At 39.1% G+C, this 23,996-nt stretch overlaps 3 protein-coding genes across 3 annotated transcripts in view; 1 reads left to right on the plus strand and 2 right to left on the minus strand.

Annotated features, from left to right (window-relative positions):
• The window catches only part of LOC116475356 (keratin-associated protein 4-11-like), a 307,240-nt gene that overhangs the window by 255,088 nt on the left and 28,156 nt on the right, over positions 1–23,996 (plus strand).
• On the minus strand, positions 2,199–2,915 carry LOC116474808 (keratin-associated protein 3-3). Its single transcript, XM_032163580.2, has one exon. It carries the CDS (start codon positions 2,868–2,870, stop codon positions 2,562–2,564), a length of 309 nt encoding a protein of 102 aa, XP_032019471.1. The 5' UTR covers positions 2,871–2,915; the 3' UTR covers positions 2,199–2,561.
• LOC116474810 (keratin-associated protein 3-1) lies at positions 12,091–12,698 on the minus strand. Its single transcript, XM_032163582.2, has one exon. It carries the CDS (start codon positions 12,642–12,644, stop codon positions 12,348–12,350), a length of 297 nt encoding a protein of 98 aa, XP_032019473.1. The 5' UTR covers positions 12,645–12,698; the 3' UTR covers positions 12,091–12,347.

The following is a 23,996-nucleotide window of genomic DNA, read 5'->3' on the forward strand; positions in this document are numbered from 1 at the left end:
TAGTGATTCATAGAGAGGTGAGATGATTTGCCTTAGATGATTTGGGAGCCAGTGTGTTAAAAACTAAATATAGGACCTATTGGGATTGAGCTACCTTTTATGTGGTTAGAAATGGAAGTTTAAACTATGTGTCAGAAATACTAAGCATTTTATTTTTAAAAACAAAGGGTATCTTTTTTCTTTACGCGAACGTAGGAAAAACATGGTGGTTCTTGATGAGATGGTAGATTTTCGGGGTGCTAAAAACCTAGACACACACACATACGCACATGCACACGCACACATCCAAGAAGTCCAGTTTTAATTATATCTTTCTATAGTCAATGGAGGGATCTGGGACAGTGAAGACATAAATCAAAGATTAGTAATGAAAAGAGACAGAAGCAAAACACGATTATATTGGTCTCTTGCTTGAAATCTCTCATTGCTTCAAAGTTTCAGTCCAAACCCCTTTGCTTTGGGGAGCCCCTTGTGTCTGGGTCTTTGTATTTCTGTCTTCTCTGCCTCACCCTCTTCAATGCATTGTTCATCCAGTCATTCCCATCTACCTCCTGTGGCTTAAAAACACCAACCTCTCCACTGCCTCCATGATTTATTAAGCTGCTGTTCTGTCTGGAACAACTGTTCCCTACCTCTCCTGCTGCCTATTCATCTTTTAAAGCTTAGAGTGGATAGCTCAGAGGCTTTCCATAACTATTTCTCACCTTTGACACTAAATCACCAAATCTGGGTTTTAGTCATTCTTTCTGTATGCTTGCATGCCATGCTGCTCACCTCCCAGTCACAGCAGAATCCCTCAGCATTGCAATTATTATGATTATAACTTGTCTTTCTCCTTCACCAGATTTGGGAGAGACTTGAGGGCACTTGAGACTTGAGGTAATAGCATTTCTTTTATCTTTCTACTCCTGGCATTACTATGATGCCTGACACAGGGCAAACACTCAGGAAATACGGACAAATGAATGAGTGAATGGACTAAATCTCTTGTTGACAGTATCCTCTGTTGTGTCCCATAGACTCTATGGCTGCTAAGTTCTGTTCATTTAAGGTTGAGCTGTAAAAAGCCTATAGAATCCCGTGAGAAATTTCTCTCTGAAGAGACTAACAGGTACATTGAGGACAGTTTAAAACAAGCTTGTTAGAAAGCATTTGCTTCTCCCCTTCGTTGTCCTACTCTTTTTCTTGCATGTATTCTTGTGGTTTTATTTCAATGCATTTTCAGATTTTGACTTGTATCTTTATATATATATATTGTGTATAGATATACACACACATATATTTATATGTGTTACATAAATGTATTGGATGTATTATATATATAATATATGTACTTGTGCTTTCTAGGCTTGGAAAAGAAAAATCTTCATGAGATAAAATTAAGTAGGTTGATAAAATTAAGTAATGAATTAAAGCATATTTAATCAGAGTTTTAGCTCTCAACCCGAGACACCTGTAAAGTATTGGCATTCTATTGATTACTGTGGTAGAACATCTGTGCTGAGTATGGTGGCAAATAGAGGTATGTTCCTGGTGCCTTGTTACTAGAGTTGATCACTTTGATTTCTCTCTAAGAGAAAATGAAGTTGAAATAGGTACACCTCCAAAATACCCAGATTTTAGAATTGAATACTTGCCAATTTTAATCTATGAACCAATGTACTCTTTTTCCATTATAATCCAATGTAGATTTTATTAAAGAATCTTACATGTTTTATTTCTCTTGCATATTTTGGGTTTATTTCATAACTGCTCATTAAGCTTCTGGCTTCATTAGTATTGAAGGTTCTATGATGTGGTAGGAAAAATTGGGCTTTAGAGTCAGACATACAAGAGGCTGAATTCTGATTTTCTAAGTAATTAACTTTATGACTTTGAGAATGTTGAATAACTCTTAAAACTTCATTTTTTTCTTATCCATTAGTGCTGTTTTAAGGACTAAATGAATGATTTACTAGTGAGGAGTAGATAAATAAATGTTGGTTCATGCCAAAATTGCATTTGTCTGAGGAAGAAGAGAGAAGAGAAGGCAAACATAAAAGAGAACCTGTTAAAAGTTAGCAAGGCATGTTAGTAGTAGCAAGAATGTTAGTCATTCTGCCAATAGAGTCTTTTTTAAAAAATTAAAATAATCATCCTATTTTTACCTTTTTAAAATGGAAGAAATATACTCAAAACTAACAAAAAAATGACACATCTTGCCAGAGAAATATAGTTTATTGGAAAACCCACCAAGAAATTTTCTTCTATGAAAATACTCAGTACAAGAAACAAGAGCCAGGAAGCAATATGATCAAGAACATGTAATCTGAGGTCTTAAAGATTGAAACAGTATTTTGCTAATAAAACACATTCACCTGCCCACAGGAACCAAATGGTTATTCAGCTAAATAAGGATAAAAAATACTTTTCTTTTTTCCCCCATTAAAACCAAAGGTAAGTTCTTCATATCTGGGTCAACTGGTCTACCTTAACATCTGGTAAACTACTGAGGCAAGTGAATACTGAAGAGACAGCTTCTGGATTCTTCGTTGTCAGGCACTGAGCAAAGTAGCCATCCATCAGCAGCCTCTTGGGAGGCAGGGCTCACAGCAGGGCTGAGTGAAGGTGGTGAGGTTGAGGGTCTCCAGACCTGGAGTTGGCTGGCAGGAGTTGAGCAGGAAGCAGGTGGGCACGCAGGGCTGAGGAATGTAGCAGGGTGGGGGACAGTTGTCACAGCAGGTGGGCTCCAGTAACCAAACTGTGTGTGGGCAGGTGCTGGGCAGGCAGACTCCACAGCGGCAGGATTTGTCGAAGGAGCAGATGGTGGTGGCGGGCCCGGTGGGGACACTGCAGCCGCGAGAGGCACAGCAATCCATGGCAATGGGCATCTGGTTAGCTTTCAGTTTCTTAGACAGATGAGGATTCCGAGGTACAAATGTCTCCTCTCTTGTTAGGGCTCTTATATACCCTCCCAAGTGGGCATTGGTCCAACCGGGAGGCTTCTTGTTTTGTTTATGGCACCCTTTTTCACTGAGATTCTCTAATTAGTTTGGCATTTACATGTCCACTAAGAGTTCCCGCTCTTATTAAGTTAATCATATTTTTGACTCATTGACTTGTCATTTTTGTCACAAGATCATCACATTTTGTCTTCACAGGTTTCTGGCATGCCAAACGTTACATGACTTTTGTGGGTAATCAATCCAAGTGACAATTCAGCTGTAATTTTGGAGGCCAAACTCTTTTGGTTTTTCCCTCTTAATTTAAAATACTATGGATAATGTGATTTCTAATGACTAATTTCAGAATGAGTAACTCAAATGATGAGCTGGACCATTTTCAACTCAATAAAGTCAACAAGAATATGGCTATTTACAGATGAATGTTTCATGTGACTACAGGCATCTCGGACATGGTTGCATTATTTAGTGATATTATAATTCAGGTTCTATTGAGCAAGCAAAGTGGTAGAATGGTACAGGATGAAACTCCTTTTTATTATTTTTAATAAATCCATAGTGAATTTCTCAAGGTTGTATTATTCTATGGATTGTTTTTTTCTAAAATAGTCTCTATTCTCAAAGTTATGCCAATCTTGTGGTGAATCAAAGTATAAACCCATTGGAAGGAAGGATCCACACAGTGGCTATTCTTTGTTGAATATACCATCAAAAGAAAACCACCTCAGCCTTGATTCATTTTCATGTAAATGGTGTACGTACTTTAAAATAAGATGAAATAGGAATTAAAAGGAGAAACCACAAGAGTCACAGAACAATCATGGATTTTGGCAGGGAATCCTGACCCAATGCAATTTAGAACTATGGCATTCATAAAAATCACTTTTTCACTGACTTACTCCCTACTTTGCATGTTTATTTGTTTTCATACCTTGGATCTTGAACTAGATTGAAATTCCTTTGAGGTATGCCTTGAACAACATTATTTACTCAAGTCAGCCAGAGATTGAACTAGATAATCTCAAATGTGTAATATTCTAGATTCCAACATCTTCCTACACCTGTCCATGATCAGCACAAATCCTTTCAGATAATATTGTATAATTTAAATTACATACTCGTTATTTGGCAATTTGCTGACTAAACAAAAAGCAAAGATTCTGGGTAGGTTGTTTCTGAGGGGACATTACCAAAAACCAGTATGGTCTATTTAAAAGAGAAGAAAGCTGGCTAAAATCAGTGGAAAATGTCAAGTGTCATTGGTAGGTAAGCCTTATACGTTATATGTTAAAACAACCAGTTTATCTTTTTTTTTAACAACAAAAATATGTGGTACATGTATGCCATAGAATACTATGCAGCCATAAAAAATAAGGAGATCCTATCCTTTGAAGAAACATGGATGGAGCTGGAGGCTATTATCTTTAGTAACTAATGCAGAAACAGAAAACCAAATACTGCATGTTCTCACTTATAAGTGGTAGCTAAATGATGAGAACACATGGACACATAGAGGGGAATAACAGACACTGGAACCTATCAGAGGGTGGAAGGTGAGAGGAGGGACAGGATCAGGAAAAATAACTGGTAGATACTAGGCTTAATACTTGGGTGATGAGATAATCTGTACAACAAACCCCCATGACACCAGCTTACCTATGTAACAAACCTGCACAGGTACCCCTGAACTTAAAAGTTAAAAACAAAAAAACAGAAAACAGCTTTCAAATCATTTTTATTAGCAGGAATTTACAACAAATGCCAAGGGTGTTGAACATCATACTGTTACTAGATGGTGCCATGCAGTTCCAGGCTTTTGGTGTCCGAAACAAAGAATTGGATGAGACACACACAGCAAAACAAAGAAACAAAAGTGTATTAAGCACAGTATTACACTCTAAGAGGGGGACAGCGAAACAACCTCTATGAGATGAGATCAGCCTCCAGCTTGGTGCAGTTTGCGTCTTTTTATGTGTGTGTGTCCCTTCCCAAGGCTGCCTAATCTCTAGCCAGTGTCTGCCTCTTTGATTGACAGGTGTGTTGCTTAGTTACTTTGGCCCCTGTGTGCTTGCGCACCACCTCCAGCCTATAATTTTAAGTACATGCGTGATATGCAGTCCATATGCATAAGCCTGAATGAGCTGATTTTCATACAAGGTCATGTTAAGGATACGTTTCCTCTTTAATGCGCATGCTTATCCATGAAGAGTTGCCCCTTACTGGTCTGGTCCTTATCTTGCTGGCCATGGGGGCCTTGCTTTCTTCTCTATCTTACTTTTTGTTTTGGCTGGAGTGCAGTGGCATTCTCTGCTCACTGCAGCCTCCACTTTCTGGGTTCAAGTGATTCTCCTACCTCAGACTCCCAAGTAGCAGCTGGGATTACGGGTGCCCCCCACCACACCCAGCTAAGTTTTGTATTTTTTGTAGAGAGGGGTGTTTCTCCATGTTGGCTAGGCTGGTCTTGAACTCCTGATCTCAAGTGATCCACCTGCTTCGGCCTCCCAAAATGCCAGGATTACAGGATGAGCCACAGCGCCTGGTCTAACTTCTGCTTCTTATCTTGCTTCTTGCTTACCTGCCCCTTCACCTTGCTTCTGGTCTCTGCTTTTATTCACTCTACCCTTTATCCAAGTTTTAATTCCCTTTGCTATTCTCCTGCCTCAATACCTACACTTTACCACTGAAGAACAGAGAAGCAAATTCAAGTGGCCATCCCAGTGTATTATAAAATTCAAAGTTAATGAACTAGTATTGAAATCGTCAAGGAAATGTTTAATGTTTACTTACTCTTGACTTACCAGTCTCTCTCATCTAGAAGCCAGTGGCTTGGCAAGTAGAATATATGAAGAAGACCCTCTCCCATTCTCTGTGTTCTCTCTGACTTCTCTTTTAAAATTGATCTTGAAATATTACATAGATTCAGGAGATCTACTGTACAACATGGTGACTATAGTGAATAACCATACACTACATTTTTGAAAAACACTGAGAGAATGGATTAAGTGTTCTCATCACAAAAATGATAACTATGTGAGTCACGCATACATTAATCATATAGCACATTACATAAAGTGAAGGCGGGAGTCTCCTCGGTACTTTACCCTCTGTGACCTCGTTCATACTGTTTCTTTAGCTTAAAGTGACCTTTCCCAATTCTCTACTTTCCAAATCCTGTTGATCCCTCAAGATTCAGCCAAACATCCCCTTCATAAAGAAACTCTAGGTGATTCTTCTAGATGTTTGCATCCTTTTCTCTGCTCTCACAAAATGGGCTGCCTATTCTTCCCTTTCAACTTCATTTCTTTGTGCTATATTTTGTAGTTTGTCACTTAAATTTGTTTTCCTCACTCTAATGCAAGGTTCTTGGAAGTGGTAATTGTATGTTAGTTTTATTTGTCTTTTTCAAGCACCTAACAATGCCTGAAACAGGGTAGGCATTTGATAAATATTTGTTGAATTGGATTACATTTCAGATTAGAATTAAAAAGGTATTTATTTATTTTTATAACAGCCTTTTATAACAGTAACACTTTATATAAACAGAGTGATTCATTTTTTGTGTGAATTGCTTTACAGTTGTCAAAACATTTTTTTTTTTTTTTTTTGAGATGGAGTTTCGCTCTTGTTGCCCAGACTGGAGTGCAATGGCACGATCTTGGCTCACAGCAACCTCCGCCTCCCGGGTTCATGCCATTCTCCTGCCTCAGCCTTCGGAATAGATGGGATTACATTCATGTGCTACCATGCCCGGCTAATTTTGTATTTTTAGTAGAGACGGGCTTTCACCATGTTGGTCAGTCTGGTCTCGAACTCCGGACCTCAGGTGATTTGCCCGCCTCAGCCTCCCAAAGTGCTGGGATTAGAGGCGTGAGCCACCATGCCTGGCCAACATTTTTAAATTCAAAGATTTACCTAAATGAGACGGTGAAAAAAATAGGGCTTGGCTCAATCTTTGAGGTCCTTTCTGTGAGCATGTTGATCTCAAATTGCTAGCTTCACTGCCTCTTTAAGGACACATATGAGTTTATTTAGAGGCAGGGAAAAAATAAAAATCAAAGGTAGATGCTGACCTTGGCATTTAAAATGATTCTAAGCTTAGAGCCTAATGCATTTCACTATCCTCACAGTTTTCTTCAGGTATCTACGTATGCCTATGAGGCCTCTTTTTGGCTATGAAATTTATGTTGATGCCATCAGAAAGTGTAATTCTACTGGATGTATTTATAGGTTCATGATGCATGTGTCAAGAGTCAGTGGGTAATTATAGCGTTGAATGTTGAGACAGTATGTGGTTTGGGGAGTAGTGGTGTTTGTTTAGTTTTGAAGTAAGGAGATCCATGATAGCATTTTTTTCCCATTTCTCATTTGAAATCATTGTTCAAAACAGGAAAAGAAAAATTCTGTAAAACTGAAGGCACAGTGCTATATTTTCTTCCAAATGGCCTAATTAAAGGCCATTTGCTGAGCAGCCCTTAATGACTACTGAAGGTCCTTAGGGTAATGTGGGCAAGCTCTTTGGCTAGCAGCAAGGTGGTTCACACTCTGGATGCAGGTGGTGACAGAAAGTCCGCTCAGGGTTGGAGCTGGTGGCATTTGTTGAGCAGCCAACAGGATGGCACATAGCAGTCAGGCACACAGCAGGGCAGGGGGCAGGTTCACAGCAGGTGGGCTGAAGGAGGCTGATCTCATGAGGACAGGTGCTGGGCAGGCAGACTTCACATTGACAGCTTATGTCAGAGGGGTAGATAGTGGTGGCCAGGCCAGTGGGGACGCTGCAGCATCCTTGGAGATGGGAATCACAGCAAGACATGGTGACAGTGGACCAGGAAAATGTTTTGTTGCAAAGGAAGGCTTTCTTCTACAAGGTTGTCCTCTATGGGTCTTTTATATCCACCTATCTCAGGGAACACGGCTTCTGTCCATCAGAATGTTGGACGGAACATCCTTGTTGCTGTTTACCTAATTCTGTAAAAATAACTCACTAACTTCTTATGTATCAGACACGGGATGAGCTCTCCTTCAGTTTTATTTAGTTGTGTTGCTGCATTCAAACTTGTTTCCTGTTGTAGTTTCAAAATGGCATCAGTGTAGTTTTCCACTTACTCACATGCGGACACATCCATATTGTATTAGTCTGTTCTCATGCTGCTATAGGGACATACCCGAGATTGGGTAATTTATAAAGGAAAGAAGTTTAATGGACTCACAGTAGACCCACCTCGGCCTCCCAAAGTGCTGGGATTACAGGCATGAGACGCTGTGCCTGGCCTCAATAACAATTTGAAGGAAAAATGAAATACCTTGTTTTTTTATTATATTATCAAGGATAAACAATTATTAATGTTAAGGGCAGTTGTTTTACCTTGATTATTGATGCTGAAATTGAACTGAAAATGTGTTTGAGTTGCCAGACATTCTGCATTTCAATTCAAAGTTAATTAATGATTCAGCCAATATTTCTTCTCTGCTGACACTGCTAATCAGTAAAGTCTGACTTTTTAAAAAAGGTTTGTTCTTACCTTAGAAACATGGATACCTTTTTTAATACTCATTGTATACACTCATTTTATTTTAGACTATAATCACCACAGAGAAAGCAGAGCTGCTGTGTACAACAAAAGATACAACTGACAGGGATAGTAGAGAATATATTGCCAAGTGTCATATACTTTCTCCTGAATAAAGAGAGCCACCTATAATCCCATTTCTCTTTGACATATTGCTGTCTGTGGGGAAGGTGAGTGCTTTGGTGTAGTGGAAAGAAAAGGGACTTGGGACTTAGTCCGGGGTTTAAGTCCTTCTCTCTCACTTATGATTTATGTAACTTTTGCAAGTAGTTTAGTCTTTCTCGGCCTGAGTTTCTGCACCTGTTAGTGGCCTTTCTTCACCTGTTGGTGATGTAGGGCAGGGGAACCCCAAAGTGGGGCTTAGCCTGCAAGGGTTCTTGGCTTTGCCTAGGGAAGAATTCAAGGGCAACCCAGAGGTAGAAAACAGCTTTATTGAAGCAGCAGTGTTACAGCTCCGTGACTGCTCCTGCAGAACAGGGCTACCTTATAGGCAGAGAGCAGCAGCTCAGGGCAGTTTTACATATTTCTACCTACTTTTAATTAGATGTAGATTAAAGAGTGGTTTGTGCAGAAATTTCTAAGGAAGGAGTAGTAAGTTTTAGGTCATTGGGTCATTGCCATGGAAAGGGGTGGTAACTCAGGTGTTGCCATGGCAACGGTAAATTGACATGGCATGCTGGTGGGCATGTCTGATTGGAAAGATGTTTCCGTCTCCATCCTGTTTTAGCTAGCCCTCAATTTGGTCAGTATCTGAGCCCCACCTCTGGAGTAGAGTCCTACCTTCTACCTCATTAGTATGCCCAGTAGATATTCACTTAATGTGAGCTATTCCTAATGAAAGCAGTAAAAGTAATGAGGTAGAATGGGCTTGGTTAGTTGCATGCGGTACTTGTTACTTAGAATGCTTCTGGATGATCTAGAATCATAGAATGTTAAAACGAAAAGCAACCTTAGAGATGGCCTGATCAACCAACCCATTTTACTGCTTTAACACCCGAGACCCCAATAACTTAACTGACTTGCTTAGGGCCACAGAGGCAGCTCAAGGCAGAGCCAGGACTACAACAACACATCTTCTGGTTTCCAGTTGGGGATTTATAACTAGGCCAGGGCCCATGAATGCTAAAGACCATGGTAGTAGTAATAGGAACTTCGAGTTATGTTAGGTATTAAAAACAAACTCTAAATTTTTATCCCTTACTAGTATGTATGAAAACATGAAAGTTCTTTGTTTTTGACTAGAAAAAAGGTAACTTGGCATGGTAACAAAGGTTATTCTATAATAATCCTAAACATTTCATTGATATTTATAAATGTATTTATGAACACAAATGAAGGAATTAATAAACATTTTTAAGAAAGCCATTTGGGAAAAATGCATATTTCAAGAAATAAAAAGATGCCCAACCTAAGTATCCATCATCCAGTGAGTGGATAGAGAAACTGTGGTATATATACACCATGGAATACTACTCAGCTGTTAAAGGGGATGGAACAATGTCTTTTGCAGCAACTTGGATGGAGCTGGAGGCCATTATTCTGAGTGAAATGGAGTGGGAAATCACAGGAATGGAAAATAAAAAACCACGTTTTCGCTTGTAAGTGAGAGCTAAACTAAGTATGCAGATGCATATGGAGTGATATAATGGACTTTAGAGACTCAAAAGGTGGAGGGTGGGAAGGAGGCCAAGGATAAAACACTACATATTAGCTACCATGTATACTCCTCGGGTACGGGTGCACTAAAATCTCAGAATTCACCACCACTATATAATTCATCCATGTAACCAAAAACCACTTGTACCCCAAAAGCTACTGAAATAAAAATAAATAAATAAATAAATAAATAAATAAATAAATAAATATTTTTAAAAGATGCCTTTTGCTGAGAAAGTTGGGAACTGCCATATGGCAGTAATGGTGAGAGTCTCTCATGTGTAACAGGTTGATGCTGTGGACACGGTGGTTTCTACACTTCAGGGCATCTGGTCCTCACAATAATCCTGAGACAAAAGCAAGGCAGAGATTAATAACAAGCTGACTGAGCCTGTAGGAAACCAAGCTATAGGTAGGAAACCACTTTAATAACAGGGAAATTGAGACTGAGAGGGAAGCAATTGGCCCAAAGGCCAAAAGCAAATCCAAAAGTACATAAATATATATATATATATATACACACACACACACATATATGTACATATATATGTATGCACATATATATGTATACATATATACGCACATATATATGTATATATACACACACATATATACATATATGCACATATATACACATATAGACATATATATACACACATATATATATATCATGATACCTTTATTTTCTGCAAAGACCTAATTGTACTTAGATTTTTCTAAGATAAATAAGTACATGAATTAGTGGTTATCATAGAAGTTTTGTTCTAATAGAAACTGTGTGTTTTTTCTCTCAGAACTGTGTGACTATTTCTGGTGTGTAGAAAATACTACACTGTGGTCTGATATTTTAAGTATGTTTCAATGTCATGATATTATATGTCACTTAGACTAGCAAACTTCTGATCATAGTCATGACTAGTGTAAACCAAGTAAGCTCCATTTGAGGGATGAATGAATACTCGATAAATGCTAATATTAATTCAAAATGGATTGTTTTGGAAGACAGCATATATGAAGAAATGGATATATATACTTCTCAAAATTGCTTTGCATTTTGAGCTCAGAATTTCAGATGACTGTGAGGACTAAGATAATCAAATTATTTATACACATCAGCACAGTGATCAATTCATTTAGTCAATTAAGGAAGAAAGAAAAATCAATGTCAGAATCAATGGAAACTGACATTGATTTTTCTTTCTTCCTTAATTAAGAAAATGTGGCATATATACATCATGGAATACTATGCAGCCATAAAAAATGATGAGTTCATGTCCTTTGTAGGGACATGGATGAAACTGGAAACCATCATTCTCAGTAAACTATCGCAAGGACAAAAAACAAACACCACATGTTCTCACTCATAGGTGGGAACTGAACAATGAGAACTCATGGACACAGGAAGGGGAACATCACACTCCGGGGACTGTTGTGGGGTGGGGTGGGGAGGGACAGCATTAGGAGATATACCTAATGCTAAATGACGAGTTAATGGGTGCAGCAAAACAACATGGCACATGGATACATATGTAACAAACCTGCACATTGTGCACATGTACCCTAAAACCTAAAGTATAATAATAATAATAATAAAAAGAATCAATGGAACCTAAAATCAAGTATTTTTAAAACATTCTGTTAATCTCTAGACTCTAGCATAGTGCTTGCACAGTGGATGTCTTCCAATAATATCTATTAAATGAAGATCTGTTAAATAAAAAGAGTCTATAAAACGAACTACCACATTTTTTACTTTTTAACCTATCACAAATAACCAGTATTTATTTTTTCGATAAATTCCACTATGAGAGCTCTTATTCTGTTGGGGTAAATCTTGGATAGTGTGATAACCTGCTGTTCAGGTTTAGGTAGGCATTCCACTTTCCCTAATGGGAAACATGAAAATAAATCATCACAAGGTCATATTTGCTAAGCCAGAATAAAGTTTATTAACAAATAGTCAAAACGGTTATTTCTCAAAGAGTGATGAAATAGCCTAAAAGACAGAAAGGAGGTCTCCAACTGTACCCAAAGGAGCAAAGAATTAAGAAGATTCATCAAGACTTGGCCCCGGGGATTGGGATGGCCTTAGCCTTGATGTAGGCAGTAGTGAGTGCTGAAGCCCAGATGGTGCGGAGGACATTGGGCAGCCACCTCACGGAACCTGTGCAGACTCGGCTTGTTAACAGCAGGGCTCACAGGGACTCTCACAGCCAGGCTGAACATAAGTAGTCAGGTTGATCCCACTCAGTCCAGGAATCTGGTAACAGTTGTTGAGCAGCCAGCAAGTTGGCACATAGGTATCAGGCTTGCAGCAGGGTGGGGGGCAGGTGTCACAGCAGATGGGCTGAAGGAGGCTGATCTCATGTGGGCAGGTGCTGGGTAGGCAGACTCCGCAGCGGCAGCTTTTGTCAAAGGAGCAGAAGGTGGTGGCAGGGCCGGTGGGGACGCTGCAGGAGCGGAGAGCACAGCAATCCATGGCAATGGGAGGTGGGTTTCTGTTGAGTTGAGAGAAGTCTGTTGGTGTCTCGATGCTCCTCTCTTCTGCCCTGGCTCTTATATACCCATCTCCCTGGGTGTCAGCCTATTACCGAGGGTTTTTTCCCCATGTTTCAGTTTATAGCTATCTCCATAAAAACCGTCTAATTACTTAAATGTTTATTACCTAAGATACACTGCTCACCTCATAAAAGAGATTTAGGTTGTTTTGTTGTTAAATTAGGACTCTTCACATTGCCAGTGTGTCACTACACAGAAAGCTTCATTCCAGTCTTCAAAGGTACCAGGCCATTATCTTCTAATCATTATACCCTCACTAATAATGGCTTGGTATGCCAGGCATCTGCAAACCTTTCCCACTTCTTTTGTTTACTTTTCAGATGAAGAGGACAAGTAAGCTTTTTGTTTGCTGTTCTACCAGTGACCAAAGGTTCTATGTGATCCTTTAGGCCCTCGGGCTGAAAAAGTGATAGAACATTTTAGATTTATTATTTGTAGCTCCAATAAACTGAATGAAGATGAATGGTTAGAACCTATAGAGAAATAGATTTTGGTTTTGTGTAAAGAGGCATTTTCTAACAGAGCTGTAACAAATCATTTGTTCTGCATTCTTTTCAAATATGCTCTGAACGATAACTTGGTAAGAACATGCAGATGGGAATGAAGACCTGCATGGGTGACAAAGATGGGCATCCTTTAAGCTCCATCCAACTGTGTTATAAATGGAGATTATTTATAACCAAAAAGCTAGTTGTATTGGGCCATTCAGAAGGTAAGTGGTGCAGTATTTCCCAGACTGAGTTCCATGAACACTGGTTCCAAGGGACTTGAAACAAAGTAAATTTGGGAAATGCTGAGTTCTTCATTGTTGGGTCTCTCAGAGCCTTTAATGTGCTAAAATGCTCTATGACTTTTCAATACAGAGATATAGCATATATTTTTCTCCAAACTTACTTGATCATGGACTGCTTTTTGTTTTTTTCAGAGATTAGCTTTATAGGTCAGTGCTTTATGAAACATACTTGGGGAGATTTAGCAACATCTTACAGCAAGCTTGTTCAACCTGTGGCCCAGAATGGCATTGAATGCAGCACAACATAAATTCATAAACTTTCTTAAAACATTATGAGATATTTTTGTGATTTTTTTTTCTTTTTTTGCTCATCAGCTGTCATTAGTGTTAGTGTATTTTATGTGTGGCCCAAGACAATTCTTCTTTCAATGTGGCCCAGGGAAGCCAAAACATTGAACAATGCTGTCTTACTTCCAGGCTCTGTGGTCCAGAATAGAGACATTTCCAAGTTTCATCTAAACCACTAAAACTCTAAAAATAAAGTTTTAAAAGTAGATAAAGGTAGAAAATTTGATATGACGATTTAGAATTACTTTAGAATATGAAAAATACTAAACTGGTAAAACTTTCAGAAATAGCTTACTTAGAAAGGCTTAAAAGCATGTACGTATTTTCTTGACCCATTTTTTCAGATAAGATAGCTCAAGTTCTAAAGTAGAAAATTGCACAATGCAGAGGAATCAGAAGACAAATGAGATGCAAATCAACAAGATGTTGGATTAAAAAATGCTTAGCATGAAACTGCTTTCATTTTAGCCATTTTCTTATTGGAATGATTTTGCAGTTTTGGATTCCTATGCTAGAATTTACATCTCTGTTAGATATTTACATATCAAAATTAGAATTTGCATATAAAATGCTCATTGATTGAACACCTGTTGTATGTTGGGCATCATGCAAAAAGTCGCAATAGGCTCCTGCCCTTACAGGGGTCATAGAGAAGAAGACAGACACAGAGAAGTAAACCAGCAAACGATAACAAAGTATTGTACATTTAGATTTTCCAGGTTATGATATGAGAGTTTAAAGGTAGAAGCCATAGACTTTTCCTGGAAAACTTAGGAAGCCCTTCACAAAAAGAGAACATTTGTTTGGATCTTGAAGGGTGAAAAGGAGGTTAGCAGATAGAAATAAATAGGAAGGAGATTTCAGCCATTGAAATAAAATGCCACAGGGCCCCCATGGTTTGACAAAAAGTGTTGCCTGGTTGAAGCATAGGTTCTGAATCTGTTGGAATGAAGATGGAAAGGTGGGTTAGTGCCACAGTATGAAGAATTTGTACTGTGCTTAGTGTCCTACACTTAGGATTTTGAACTTTATCTTGTAGGCAATGGGCATTATGTAAAGATTGCTGAACAGGTGTGTGACATGACTAGATTTTGGAAAGATCCTGTAGTTTTTGAGGGGAGGCTCATCATGGTTATCATTGCCACTTACTAAGTATTAGGTAATGTGCTGAGTGCTTTGCATGCATTATCTCATACAGTTCTTACAACAACCTGATGATGAGAGTTTACCTTTAAACTCTCATATCATAATGATATTATCCTTGCCCTTTGACAGACGAGGAACCTGAGGCATAGAGAGGCTAAGTAGCTAGTGAGTGAGTAGCTGGCATTTGAAGCCAAGCAGTATGGCTTCAGACTCCATGGTCTTAACCACTGTGCCAGATTCCCTCTTGCTTTAGTGGTATTGTCTGACTACACTGCAGAAGACCCTCAAGATTAGTTGAGTGTAAGATTTGTAGGAAGGATGAGGCCAGGTCATTGAAGGTCTTGGGACCACAAGGGGAGTTGAGTTTAGAGCTATTTTCTTAGTCAAAAGACTATGCTGTAGAAAGGAGGTAATTTAAAGACAAGGACAATAATTAGGAAACTATTTGGGTGTTCTAGGGGAGTGAGGAGTGTCTTAGAAGATATGGTAGTTTTGTGGGAATAGAGAAGAGGGACTTACCAGAGATTTCTTATCACATCATTCAGTTTTTAGGGACCACCATCTGGGTGGTACATCAGTTTCCACAATAAAATTAATATTTTTGTTTTTAAGGTAATGGGAACACTAATCCTCTGCTAACACTTTGCATGTATTAGATGTATACCATGTGTCAGGCATGGTGCTAAGTATTATTGTGCATCTTCTTCCTTACATCTTACAACCCTTTAAGATCACTATTGGGTACACTATTACTGTACCCATTTCCCAGATGATGAAACCAAGAGTAAGGATATTAAGTAATGATTCTAAAGTCACACTGCTAGTGAATGATGGCTTACCTAATAGCAATAGTTTGCATAAAATCAATATTTTTGTGGAATTAAATTTTATATAATTGCAGATTATGCTCATGTACTTTTTAAATTTATTAATGCCCTCAACAAAATGTCTGAGACTATGTTAGGTGCTAAGCGTAGAGCAATAAACAGGTCAGATAAGGTCCTTGTCAAGCAGGAGAGACAGACAATAAGAAAACTAACAAATGAATAAATAAGAACTCCAGAGAAGTGCCAGGGAGTGTACTACCTTAGTTAGAGTGGTCAGAGTAGCTGGACTATAGTGAAGAGAAGGAGTGTAATAGGAAATGAGGTTACAGAAGGTGGCAGGTGGCAGGCCGTGTAGGATTTTGAAGGAGTATAATAGGAAATAAGGTTATAGAAGGTGGCAGGTGGCAGGCCATGCAGAATTTTTTAGTTGTTCTACACAGTTTAGATTTTACTCTAAGGGTGTTGAAATCCACTGGATGACTTAAAGAAGGGAGTGATAAGATGCGATTTATGTTCAAAGGAAAATGAACTGCAGCAGAGCAAAGTGGAAACTGGCACGACTAGAAAGTGTGAGGATAGACAGTTGATGCTAGTTTTTGATGAACTGTTAAGAAGTGGTAGAGTTTGGAAGCCCTTTTGAAAGTGGAGATGATAGGTCATGCTGATTGAGAGGATGTGTGGAGCCAAGGGTCATGTCTAGGTGTCAGATTTACTCGTAGAAACGGCTGCTGTCTGGGGTGATAGGAAAGGGATTGGAGATGAGTTTAGTTTGGTACCTACAGACAAAGCATCGCGAAGCCGTGAGAGGGAGCAGAGCTGGAAGTGCAGATTTGAGAGGCTCCAACATACAGGAAAAATTTTGCTTACAACGATGTCCCTGGACCGAGAATGAGATAGTCACTTTTATGTGCATTAGTCATGTTCTGCTGTGAGCCACTTTGTGCCTTACCAATATCCATCTCCCAACAACTCAGTGAATTTCTGGGTGGCTGTTGGGAAACGCCTTCTACAGTGTCACCTCCTGAGTCAGCAGGGATGTTAGGAAGCTTCACACTTTAGTGCCACTCAATTTTCCTAAAGCCTGTTGGAATTCCTCATCCCTTCACAAAAGCAGGATATAGAAACCTTTAAAGTTTGTCATCCTAATAAAAATGTCTAGTAAGTAAAAACATTTGGTCTTCATTTCCTGAACTGCATGATCTTTGAAGCTGCCAGTGCATTCCTTTATAGTATAGACTGAAAGAAAGAATGACTGGTATCAGAGCTGCCATTGACATCAATTTATTCTTTGTTTACTTTGCTATATGCTGAGCATTCACGCAAAGGATTCTGGGCTTGGGTTAAATGGTGAACTTTGGAAGTGTTTTCCAGTTGCATCAGATTTTTTTTTTTTTCCAGTTTGTGGTTATAGTCAAGCCTGATATATCTCTTGTCACCTTATTAGCTTGCACTGAAAATTACCCCCAAATTGAATTTCTTTTAAATGGAAGTAGTGGTGTTTTCCACTTGAGGACATCTGATAGTCTCTATAGTTGTCATCTGGCAACATGCAGAGCTGATCTCATAGCTTTCAGTCACGTGGCACATGCAACATTCTTGCAAGTGGTTGCTTAGCCAGCTGGCTGGAAGTGTTACCTAATTTTCCTGGGAACCCCAGGCTTTCAGTTTAATTCTTATGTATTATTGTAGGCTGTGGAGTATACAGATAGTAATAGATAATTCTATATGATTAACTACTATATAAAAATATGTATTAACTAAAATTAACATGTTTGGGAAAATAGACACTCCATAAAATTTGAGTACCTACTATATGCCAGGCACTGGTAAAATAAAATTTTCAGCTGCCTACTATGTGAAATATTGAGATATTTAAACTTACAATATTCTAGTGTAAGCTTTGGAATTTTTGTCTTTGAAATTATTTTCTAACAACGGTTGTACTTCATAATTTTATTTTGAATCAGAGACTTTTTCTCCTTTGATTAGATAAATCTGACTACTGTATTGAATTAAATGACCACTGATTTTCCAAAGAGCTCCTGTAGTACTTGAAATATTTTGAAATTAAGAGACTTAATTGTTATGTATTTAAATATTAGCTGACACTATGGTTTTAAAATATACTTTGAGTTTTTAGCTTATTTTACTAAACATGTAGTTGGCTATACGGTAAGGGCAAAGTCTCATACAGAATTTTCTGTGTAACAGATTTTTTTAAAAGTGCACTACACGCATCATATCATTTAATTCTTACCACAGCCCTATGACGTTGGTATTAAAGCTATCCTCTCTTTCATAGCTGAAGGAAACTGAGGCATAGAGCAGTTAAGTAACTTGCTCAAAGTCAATAGCTGGTAAGTGGTGGAATTAAAATCTGAACCAAGGCCACCTGGCTCCAGAGTCTACATTCTTAGTCACTATACCTTAGTTTATAATTTCTCTATTATTGATTATTACATTTTTCAAGAGAAAATATGTAACTTGGTTTATTTCAACCTGTCTCTGTTGAGCACCTGCTATTTGCTTTGTACTGTGCTAGGAGATTTAAGGCATTCAAGGAGAAGCAGGACATGGCGTACTCTTAAATATCTTAGAATTTACTGGGATTCCCAGGGTACACAGGGCTTGAATGCAAGGCAGAGGACTAGGAAGGCATTCCAGCTGTAGGAAACAGCAGCAGTAAATGCATAGAAGAAGTGGAAAAGAAAAAATGGTTGTTAGGAAGCCATGAATAGTGCACTGTGTCTAGAGAACAATTGTGTGAGATAAAAGCAAGATATAGAATCTTGACCCCAGGATGAGGAGTTTGAACTTGAATTAAGTAGACCCACGGAGAACCACTGGTATATATTTTTCTAAGGCAGGAAAGTTACCTCTTTAACTCCTTCATTTGTAAATATGGCTAATGTTACTATCACATTGATAGGATGTTTAAAGAATAAATTAAAGAAAGCATTAAAATGTGCAATGCAGTGCCTGGAACATAGTAAGTCCTCAATAAATGATTCTAATAGGTATGATTGTTGTTACTAAATAAGAAGACGGAGGCCGGAGCTTATTTTTTCTCTGTCATGTTCAGGTATTCTTTCTCTCCAACAACAGGGTATCTAGGGCTAAGTTTGGGAGTTTAGCTTTTAGATTTCCCATGCCTGGAAAGCCTGCCTGTTGATAGTCTTCATTATAGTTTTTGTAACCAGTGAAGATCCCACCTCCACAAAGGAAACTGTGCCCCTCGACCTTGCTTTGCTGGAGCCTGTGAGATCACTGGGAAGCAGCGTGCGCTCCTCATGTTCCCTCTACCACGTTGCCTTTTTCAGGAGGCAGTCATCACAAACGCCTAGCAGGATTTATTACTCAGAGGGGACTGAAGAAATGCTCTATCTGCTTGAGTGTGACTTCTTCCTCATTCTGTCTTTCTCATTACTATCTGTGATTTACATGAAGTGATACAATTTATATTTTGATACAGTTAGAAATTTCCTCTGTAGAATAAGATGTATTGCAACAGCTTATAATCATAGCCGGTCAGTTTTCCTGAGTGGAAATTTGACATCCGAGTCCATTGGGATGAAACGAGCACAAAGGAGGAAGATAACATGAGAAAAACGTTCCCACTAATATTAAGTGTGTTTTGATTTTCGAGAGTACACCACGCTCAGTGCTGGAGGTGAAGATTTGGAAGGCTCCAACATACAGATGAAAATTGTGCTTACTATGAAGTGCTTGGACTGAGAATGAGATGATCATTTTTATGTGATCCATTTTATTCAAATGGAATACAACATCACCCTGAGCAATGCTCTTCCTATTTTTAAAGCTATTTTACACACATGACTATCTGGCTCATGCTGTCCTCTCCATAGCCAAAAGGGCTTTCTGCTCCTGAAGACATACACTTGAGTGGAGAAGAGGAATAGAAAATAAAATTTCTTGAGCACCTACTATATGCCAGGCATATTACTATTAATAACCTTATTTGTTATTCACAGCAATGCTGTGACATATTAGAACCCCCATTTGATATACAAGACAAAAACTGAGCTTCTGAGATTTGTCTAAGGTCATAGTCAGTTAGTGAGTAGATTTGGGATTTTAAACTCAGGTCTTCTGATTCCTTTCTCATTCCACTCTCTGTCCCTTCCTACAGTTAAAAGCATCTTTAGAGTGATCAAAGTGTGAACCTATACTCAAATAAAATGGCAGTCCCCAGTCTTTTTGACACCAGGGACCGGTTTCATGGAGGACAATTTTTCCACGGACTGTGGGTGGGATGAGAGTGGGATGGTTTTGGGATGAAACTGTCCCACCTCAGACAGATTCTCACAAGGAACGTGCACCTGGATCCCTCGCACGTGCAGTTCACAATAGGCTTTGCGCTTCTATGAGAATCTAATGCTGCCGCCGATCTGCTGATCTGACAGGAGGCGAAGCTCAGGCGAGAATACTTGCTCCTCGGCTGCTCACCTCCGGCTGTGCGATCCAGTTCCTAACAGGCCAGGGACAGGTATCGCTCTGCAGCCCGGGGCTTGGGGACCCCTGAGAAACAACATAACAAGTTGTTTTGCTTAGTAAATGTTAACACACAAAACAAGTGTTTCGTATGACTTCTGGTCTCAGCTTCTGGTTCCCTCTAACTTCTATCCCTGGCTTTTGTGCAGTTCTCTTTCTGTTTGGTCCCTTCTGATCACTAAACCAACAAGCATTGGAGTAAAGGGCAAAAATGTTAACCTCAGAGTTTCCTGAATTCTATCTCTAGGATTTTTTTTTTTTTGTCTCCCTCAAACTTTCCTGAATAGAGAACCTTGAATTTCCTTCTGTTTAGAGTTTTTTGTGGCTGTTGCTGTCAACGTCTGTCATCTCTAACTCTTCTCAAACTTTCTCATGCTTCCTGGCTTCAGTTGCTCTGAAAATCCTGAGTTCTTTCCCTTCTTCCTACTGTAAGGTTATCAGCCCACTAGGATCTTTTTTTCCAGGGTCACAGGTGTCATCTTTTGAACAAGTCAGTACTGTCTTAGAGATAACATAATTGTAGTTCTTTACTCTGGCCCCATTTGGACCAAGATTTCTCTGATCCTTTTGGGAAAATATTTGGTTTGTTTCATTCATGCAACTAAAATAAATAAGATATTAAAAAATTGACAAAGTAAAAGTCTTGAAATTTTGTATGTTAGGTATTAACCCATTAAAAGCCAGGAATTTTGATTTTCATGTTGCGTACTGTACCAGTCCTGTTTCTCTATCCCATATTTGTAATGCAAGAACAAAGAAGAAAAAAGAGAACGTGCTTAGAAATGAATAGGCCCAACATATTCATATTATGAATAGGCTCATAATATTTGGTGCTTTGGATTAGTCTCTCTCAATCTCACAAAACAATTTTACTAAACTCTCAAATCTCCAGTCTTACCCAAGGCTTTCATGCTTTAGTTGATGTGATGATTCAACATTTTCTCCCTTCAAGTTTCTCAACATCCCTTTGTGTCTTTGAGCTTTTAAAACTAATTCTGTCTAATGTCATTTAACAGAATAATCATGATGGAGAATAGGTTTCTTAAGTCAGAGTTACGATTTTGGGGATAAGTCAGTCATTAACAAAGGGCCATCTGCAATCAGGTCTCTGGGCACATTCCACTTTTCATGGAAGGCTTTTGGTAGAAAAGGTGGAACTTTCTTAACTACAGAGCTTAATGTTGTCGAGTAGTCTTTCTAGTTTCTCAATTGGATTCTATCAGGTCTAAAATGCTGTAATTCTGTGACTGCCGTCTCCAAAGCTCAGATATAATTTTTTTCTCATAATCCACTATGGTGATTAATGAAAGGGAGTAAGTGAACATTCTGTACAAATGGGTCACTAAATAATCTAATTTTTCAAAGGCATTAAGAGTATAACAGTTAGGGTCCTGCAGAAGATGAGAACCAAACCCTTTCTTTTTCTATTGAATAAAATTCATACGAATAATTTTTAAGCTGTTCACTAGATAACTGAAAGGATTAAAAGAGGATCCTAAAATACCACAAATGTGGCAACTGCAGAAAGCCCTAGTTTTCCAGGGAAGCTTTAAAGGCCTAGCTTTAAATGCAAGAGGCAAGGAATTAAACCTTAGAGAGGGAGATGTCCTGTAGAGCTGAAATTGTTGTTTTAAGAGAGGACTGGTTGGTCCTGGTGACCCTGGAAAGGAGACAATGAAGCTGGTTCTACAAGTGTTGAGAAAACTGCAAACTGAATTCGTGTGCTGCCAGGGGCAGGATCTGCACCTGCTGGAGTGAGAAGTGTGACTTGGGGCGATTATCCTGGGATCTGCTTAGCACACAGGAAGCCCCAAATGGAGCAGAAGGAAGGAACAAATCCTGCCTTCCTATTCCAGCTTTGCAGTTTTCCTCTGTCACCCCCTAGTGGAAAAGCTTAACACAACTGCCGTCAAAGCCACAGTGTATTTTGCAGAGTACAGAAGGGAGGCCTTGGAGCCGAGAAATAGGAACGTAATGGGCACAAAGAGGTTCCTCTTTCTCTGACCCCACAGCTGCCCAAAGAGATATCCTTGGATCTACTGAATTTCCCAGCACCAACATTTACTTCCAATTCCTTAACTTCATGGTCTTGTCATGAATTTTGGGGTCAGAGTTGGGTTTGTATTTCTGTTTTTTACTTATGAACAAACTATTGAACTGCCTTTAGGTTTGATTTCCTCATCTACAAAGGTAAAGTAACGGTATCTATTTTACAGTATTGATGTAAGTATTCAATGAAATTAGGTTCATATGAAGTTTACTAACTTGGGGTGTAACATATGGCAGTGGTCCCCAACCTTTCTGGCACGAGGGACCAGCTTCATGGAAGACAATTTTTCCATGGACCGGGTAGGTGGGTAGGATGGTTCAGGATGATTCAAGTGCATTACATTTATTGTGAACCTTATTTATATTATTATTATAGTGTAATATATAATGAAATAATTATACAACTCACCATAATGTAGAATCGATGGGAGCCCTGAGCTTGTTTTCCTGCAACTAGATGATCCCATCTGCGAGTGACAGGAGATAGTGACAGATCATCCGGCATTACAGTCTCATAAGGAGCCCACAACCTAGATCCCTCACGTGCGTCGTTCACAATAGGGTTTGTGCTTCTGTGAGAATCTAATGCCACCGCTGATCTGACAGGAGACAAGGCTCAAGCAGTAATGCTTTTGGCCGGTGGCTCACCTCCTGCTGTGCTGCCTGGTTCCTAATAGGCCACAACTGGTACTGGTCCACTGCCCATGGGTTGGGGGCCCCTGCCTTAATAGATTGCTCCTGTGCACATCCAGCCTTATAGTTTGGTGGGTAGATAACACCCAGCTAAGCATGAGAAGCTCAGGTTGCACAGTCATTCCATTTTTTCCAGTTCTTGCCCACTAGCAAGCCGGAAGTAGTTTATCAAAAGGACAGTAGTTATTTTCAGAGGAGGGCATGGATTTTCTTCAAAACCTTGTAAGTCTGACCTGTAATTCTTCTATTGATGCTTGCCAGAGGCTACATACAGTGAGCATGTGTTTTCCACAGACACTTCAAATATGGTTGGATGTGCTGGCTTATAAGGCTCAAATGAAATAGCAGCTTGAATTGTAGCTGGGACTTTTCTTTCTTCTTCTTTTTTTTTTTTTAATGGAGTCTTGCTCTGTCACCCAGGCTGGAGTGCAGTGGCATGATCCAGGCTCACTGCAAGCTCTGCCTCCCAGGTTCAAGCAATTCTCCTGCCTCAGCCTCTCAAGTAGCTGGGATTACAGGTGTGCGCCACCACGCCCATAGCTGGGACTTTTCTTTAGAGCCTTCTCTTGCTCTTGTCCCCCCTAAAACCTAGCAGCATTTTGAGTTATTCATTAAGTGGGTTGAAATAACACACTCAAATATGGTATATGTTGACCCCAAAATACAAAAATGCCCACCAAGAGTTGTGCCTTTTTAGCTGAAGTTAGCTTAAAATACAGCAGTTTTTCTTTCACCCTGGAAAGGATATATCAGTGTGTTCCAGACAATTGGACTCCAAGAAACTTCATTGAGGCGATGAGCTTTTTAATTTTTGTAGAGTTTGTTTCTTGCCCTGGAGTTCATTAATGTTTTACCAAGTCCTCTAAGGTACTTGTTACTTCCTGCTCGTCAAATGTAACCAGCATGATGTCATTGATGTAGTGGACTGTTATGATGTTGTATGGAAAGTCAAGATGATTAATAC

Source organism: Hylobates moloch, unplaced genomic scaffold, assembly GCF_009828535.3.
Source record: "Hylobates moloch isolate HMO894 unplaced genomic scaffold, HMol_V3 SCAFFOLD_10, whole genome shotgun sequence".
NCBI lineage: Eukaryota > Metazoa > Chordata > Mammalia > Primates > Hylobatidae > Hylobates > Hylobates moloch.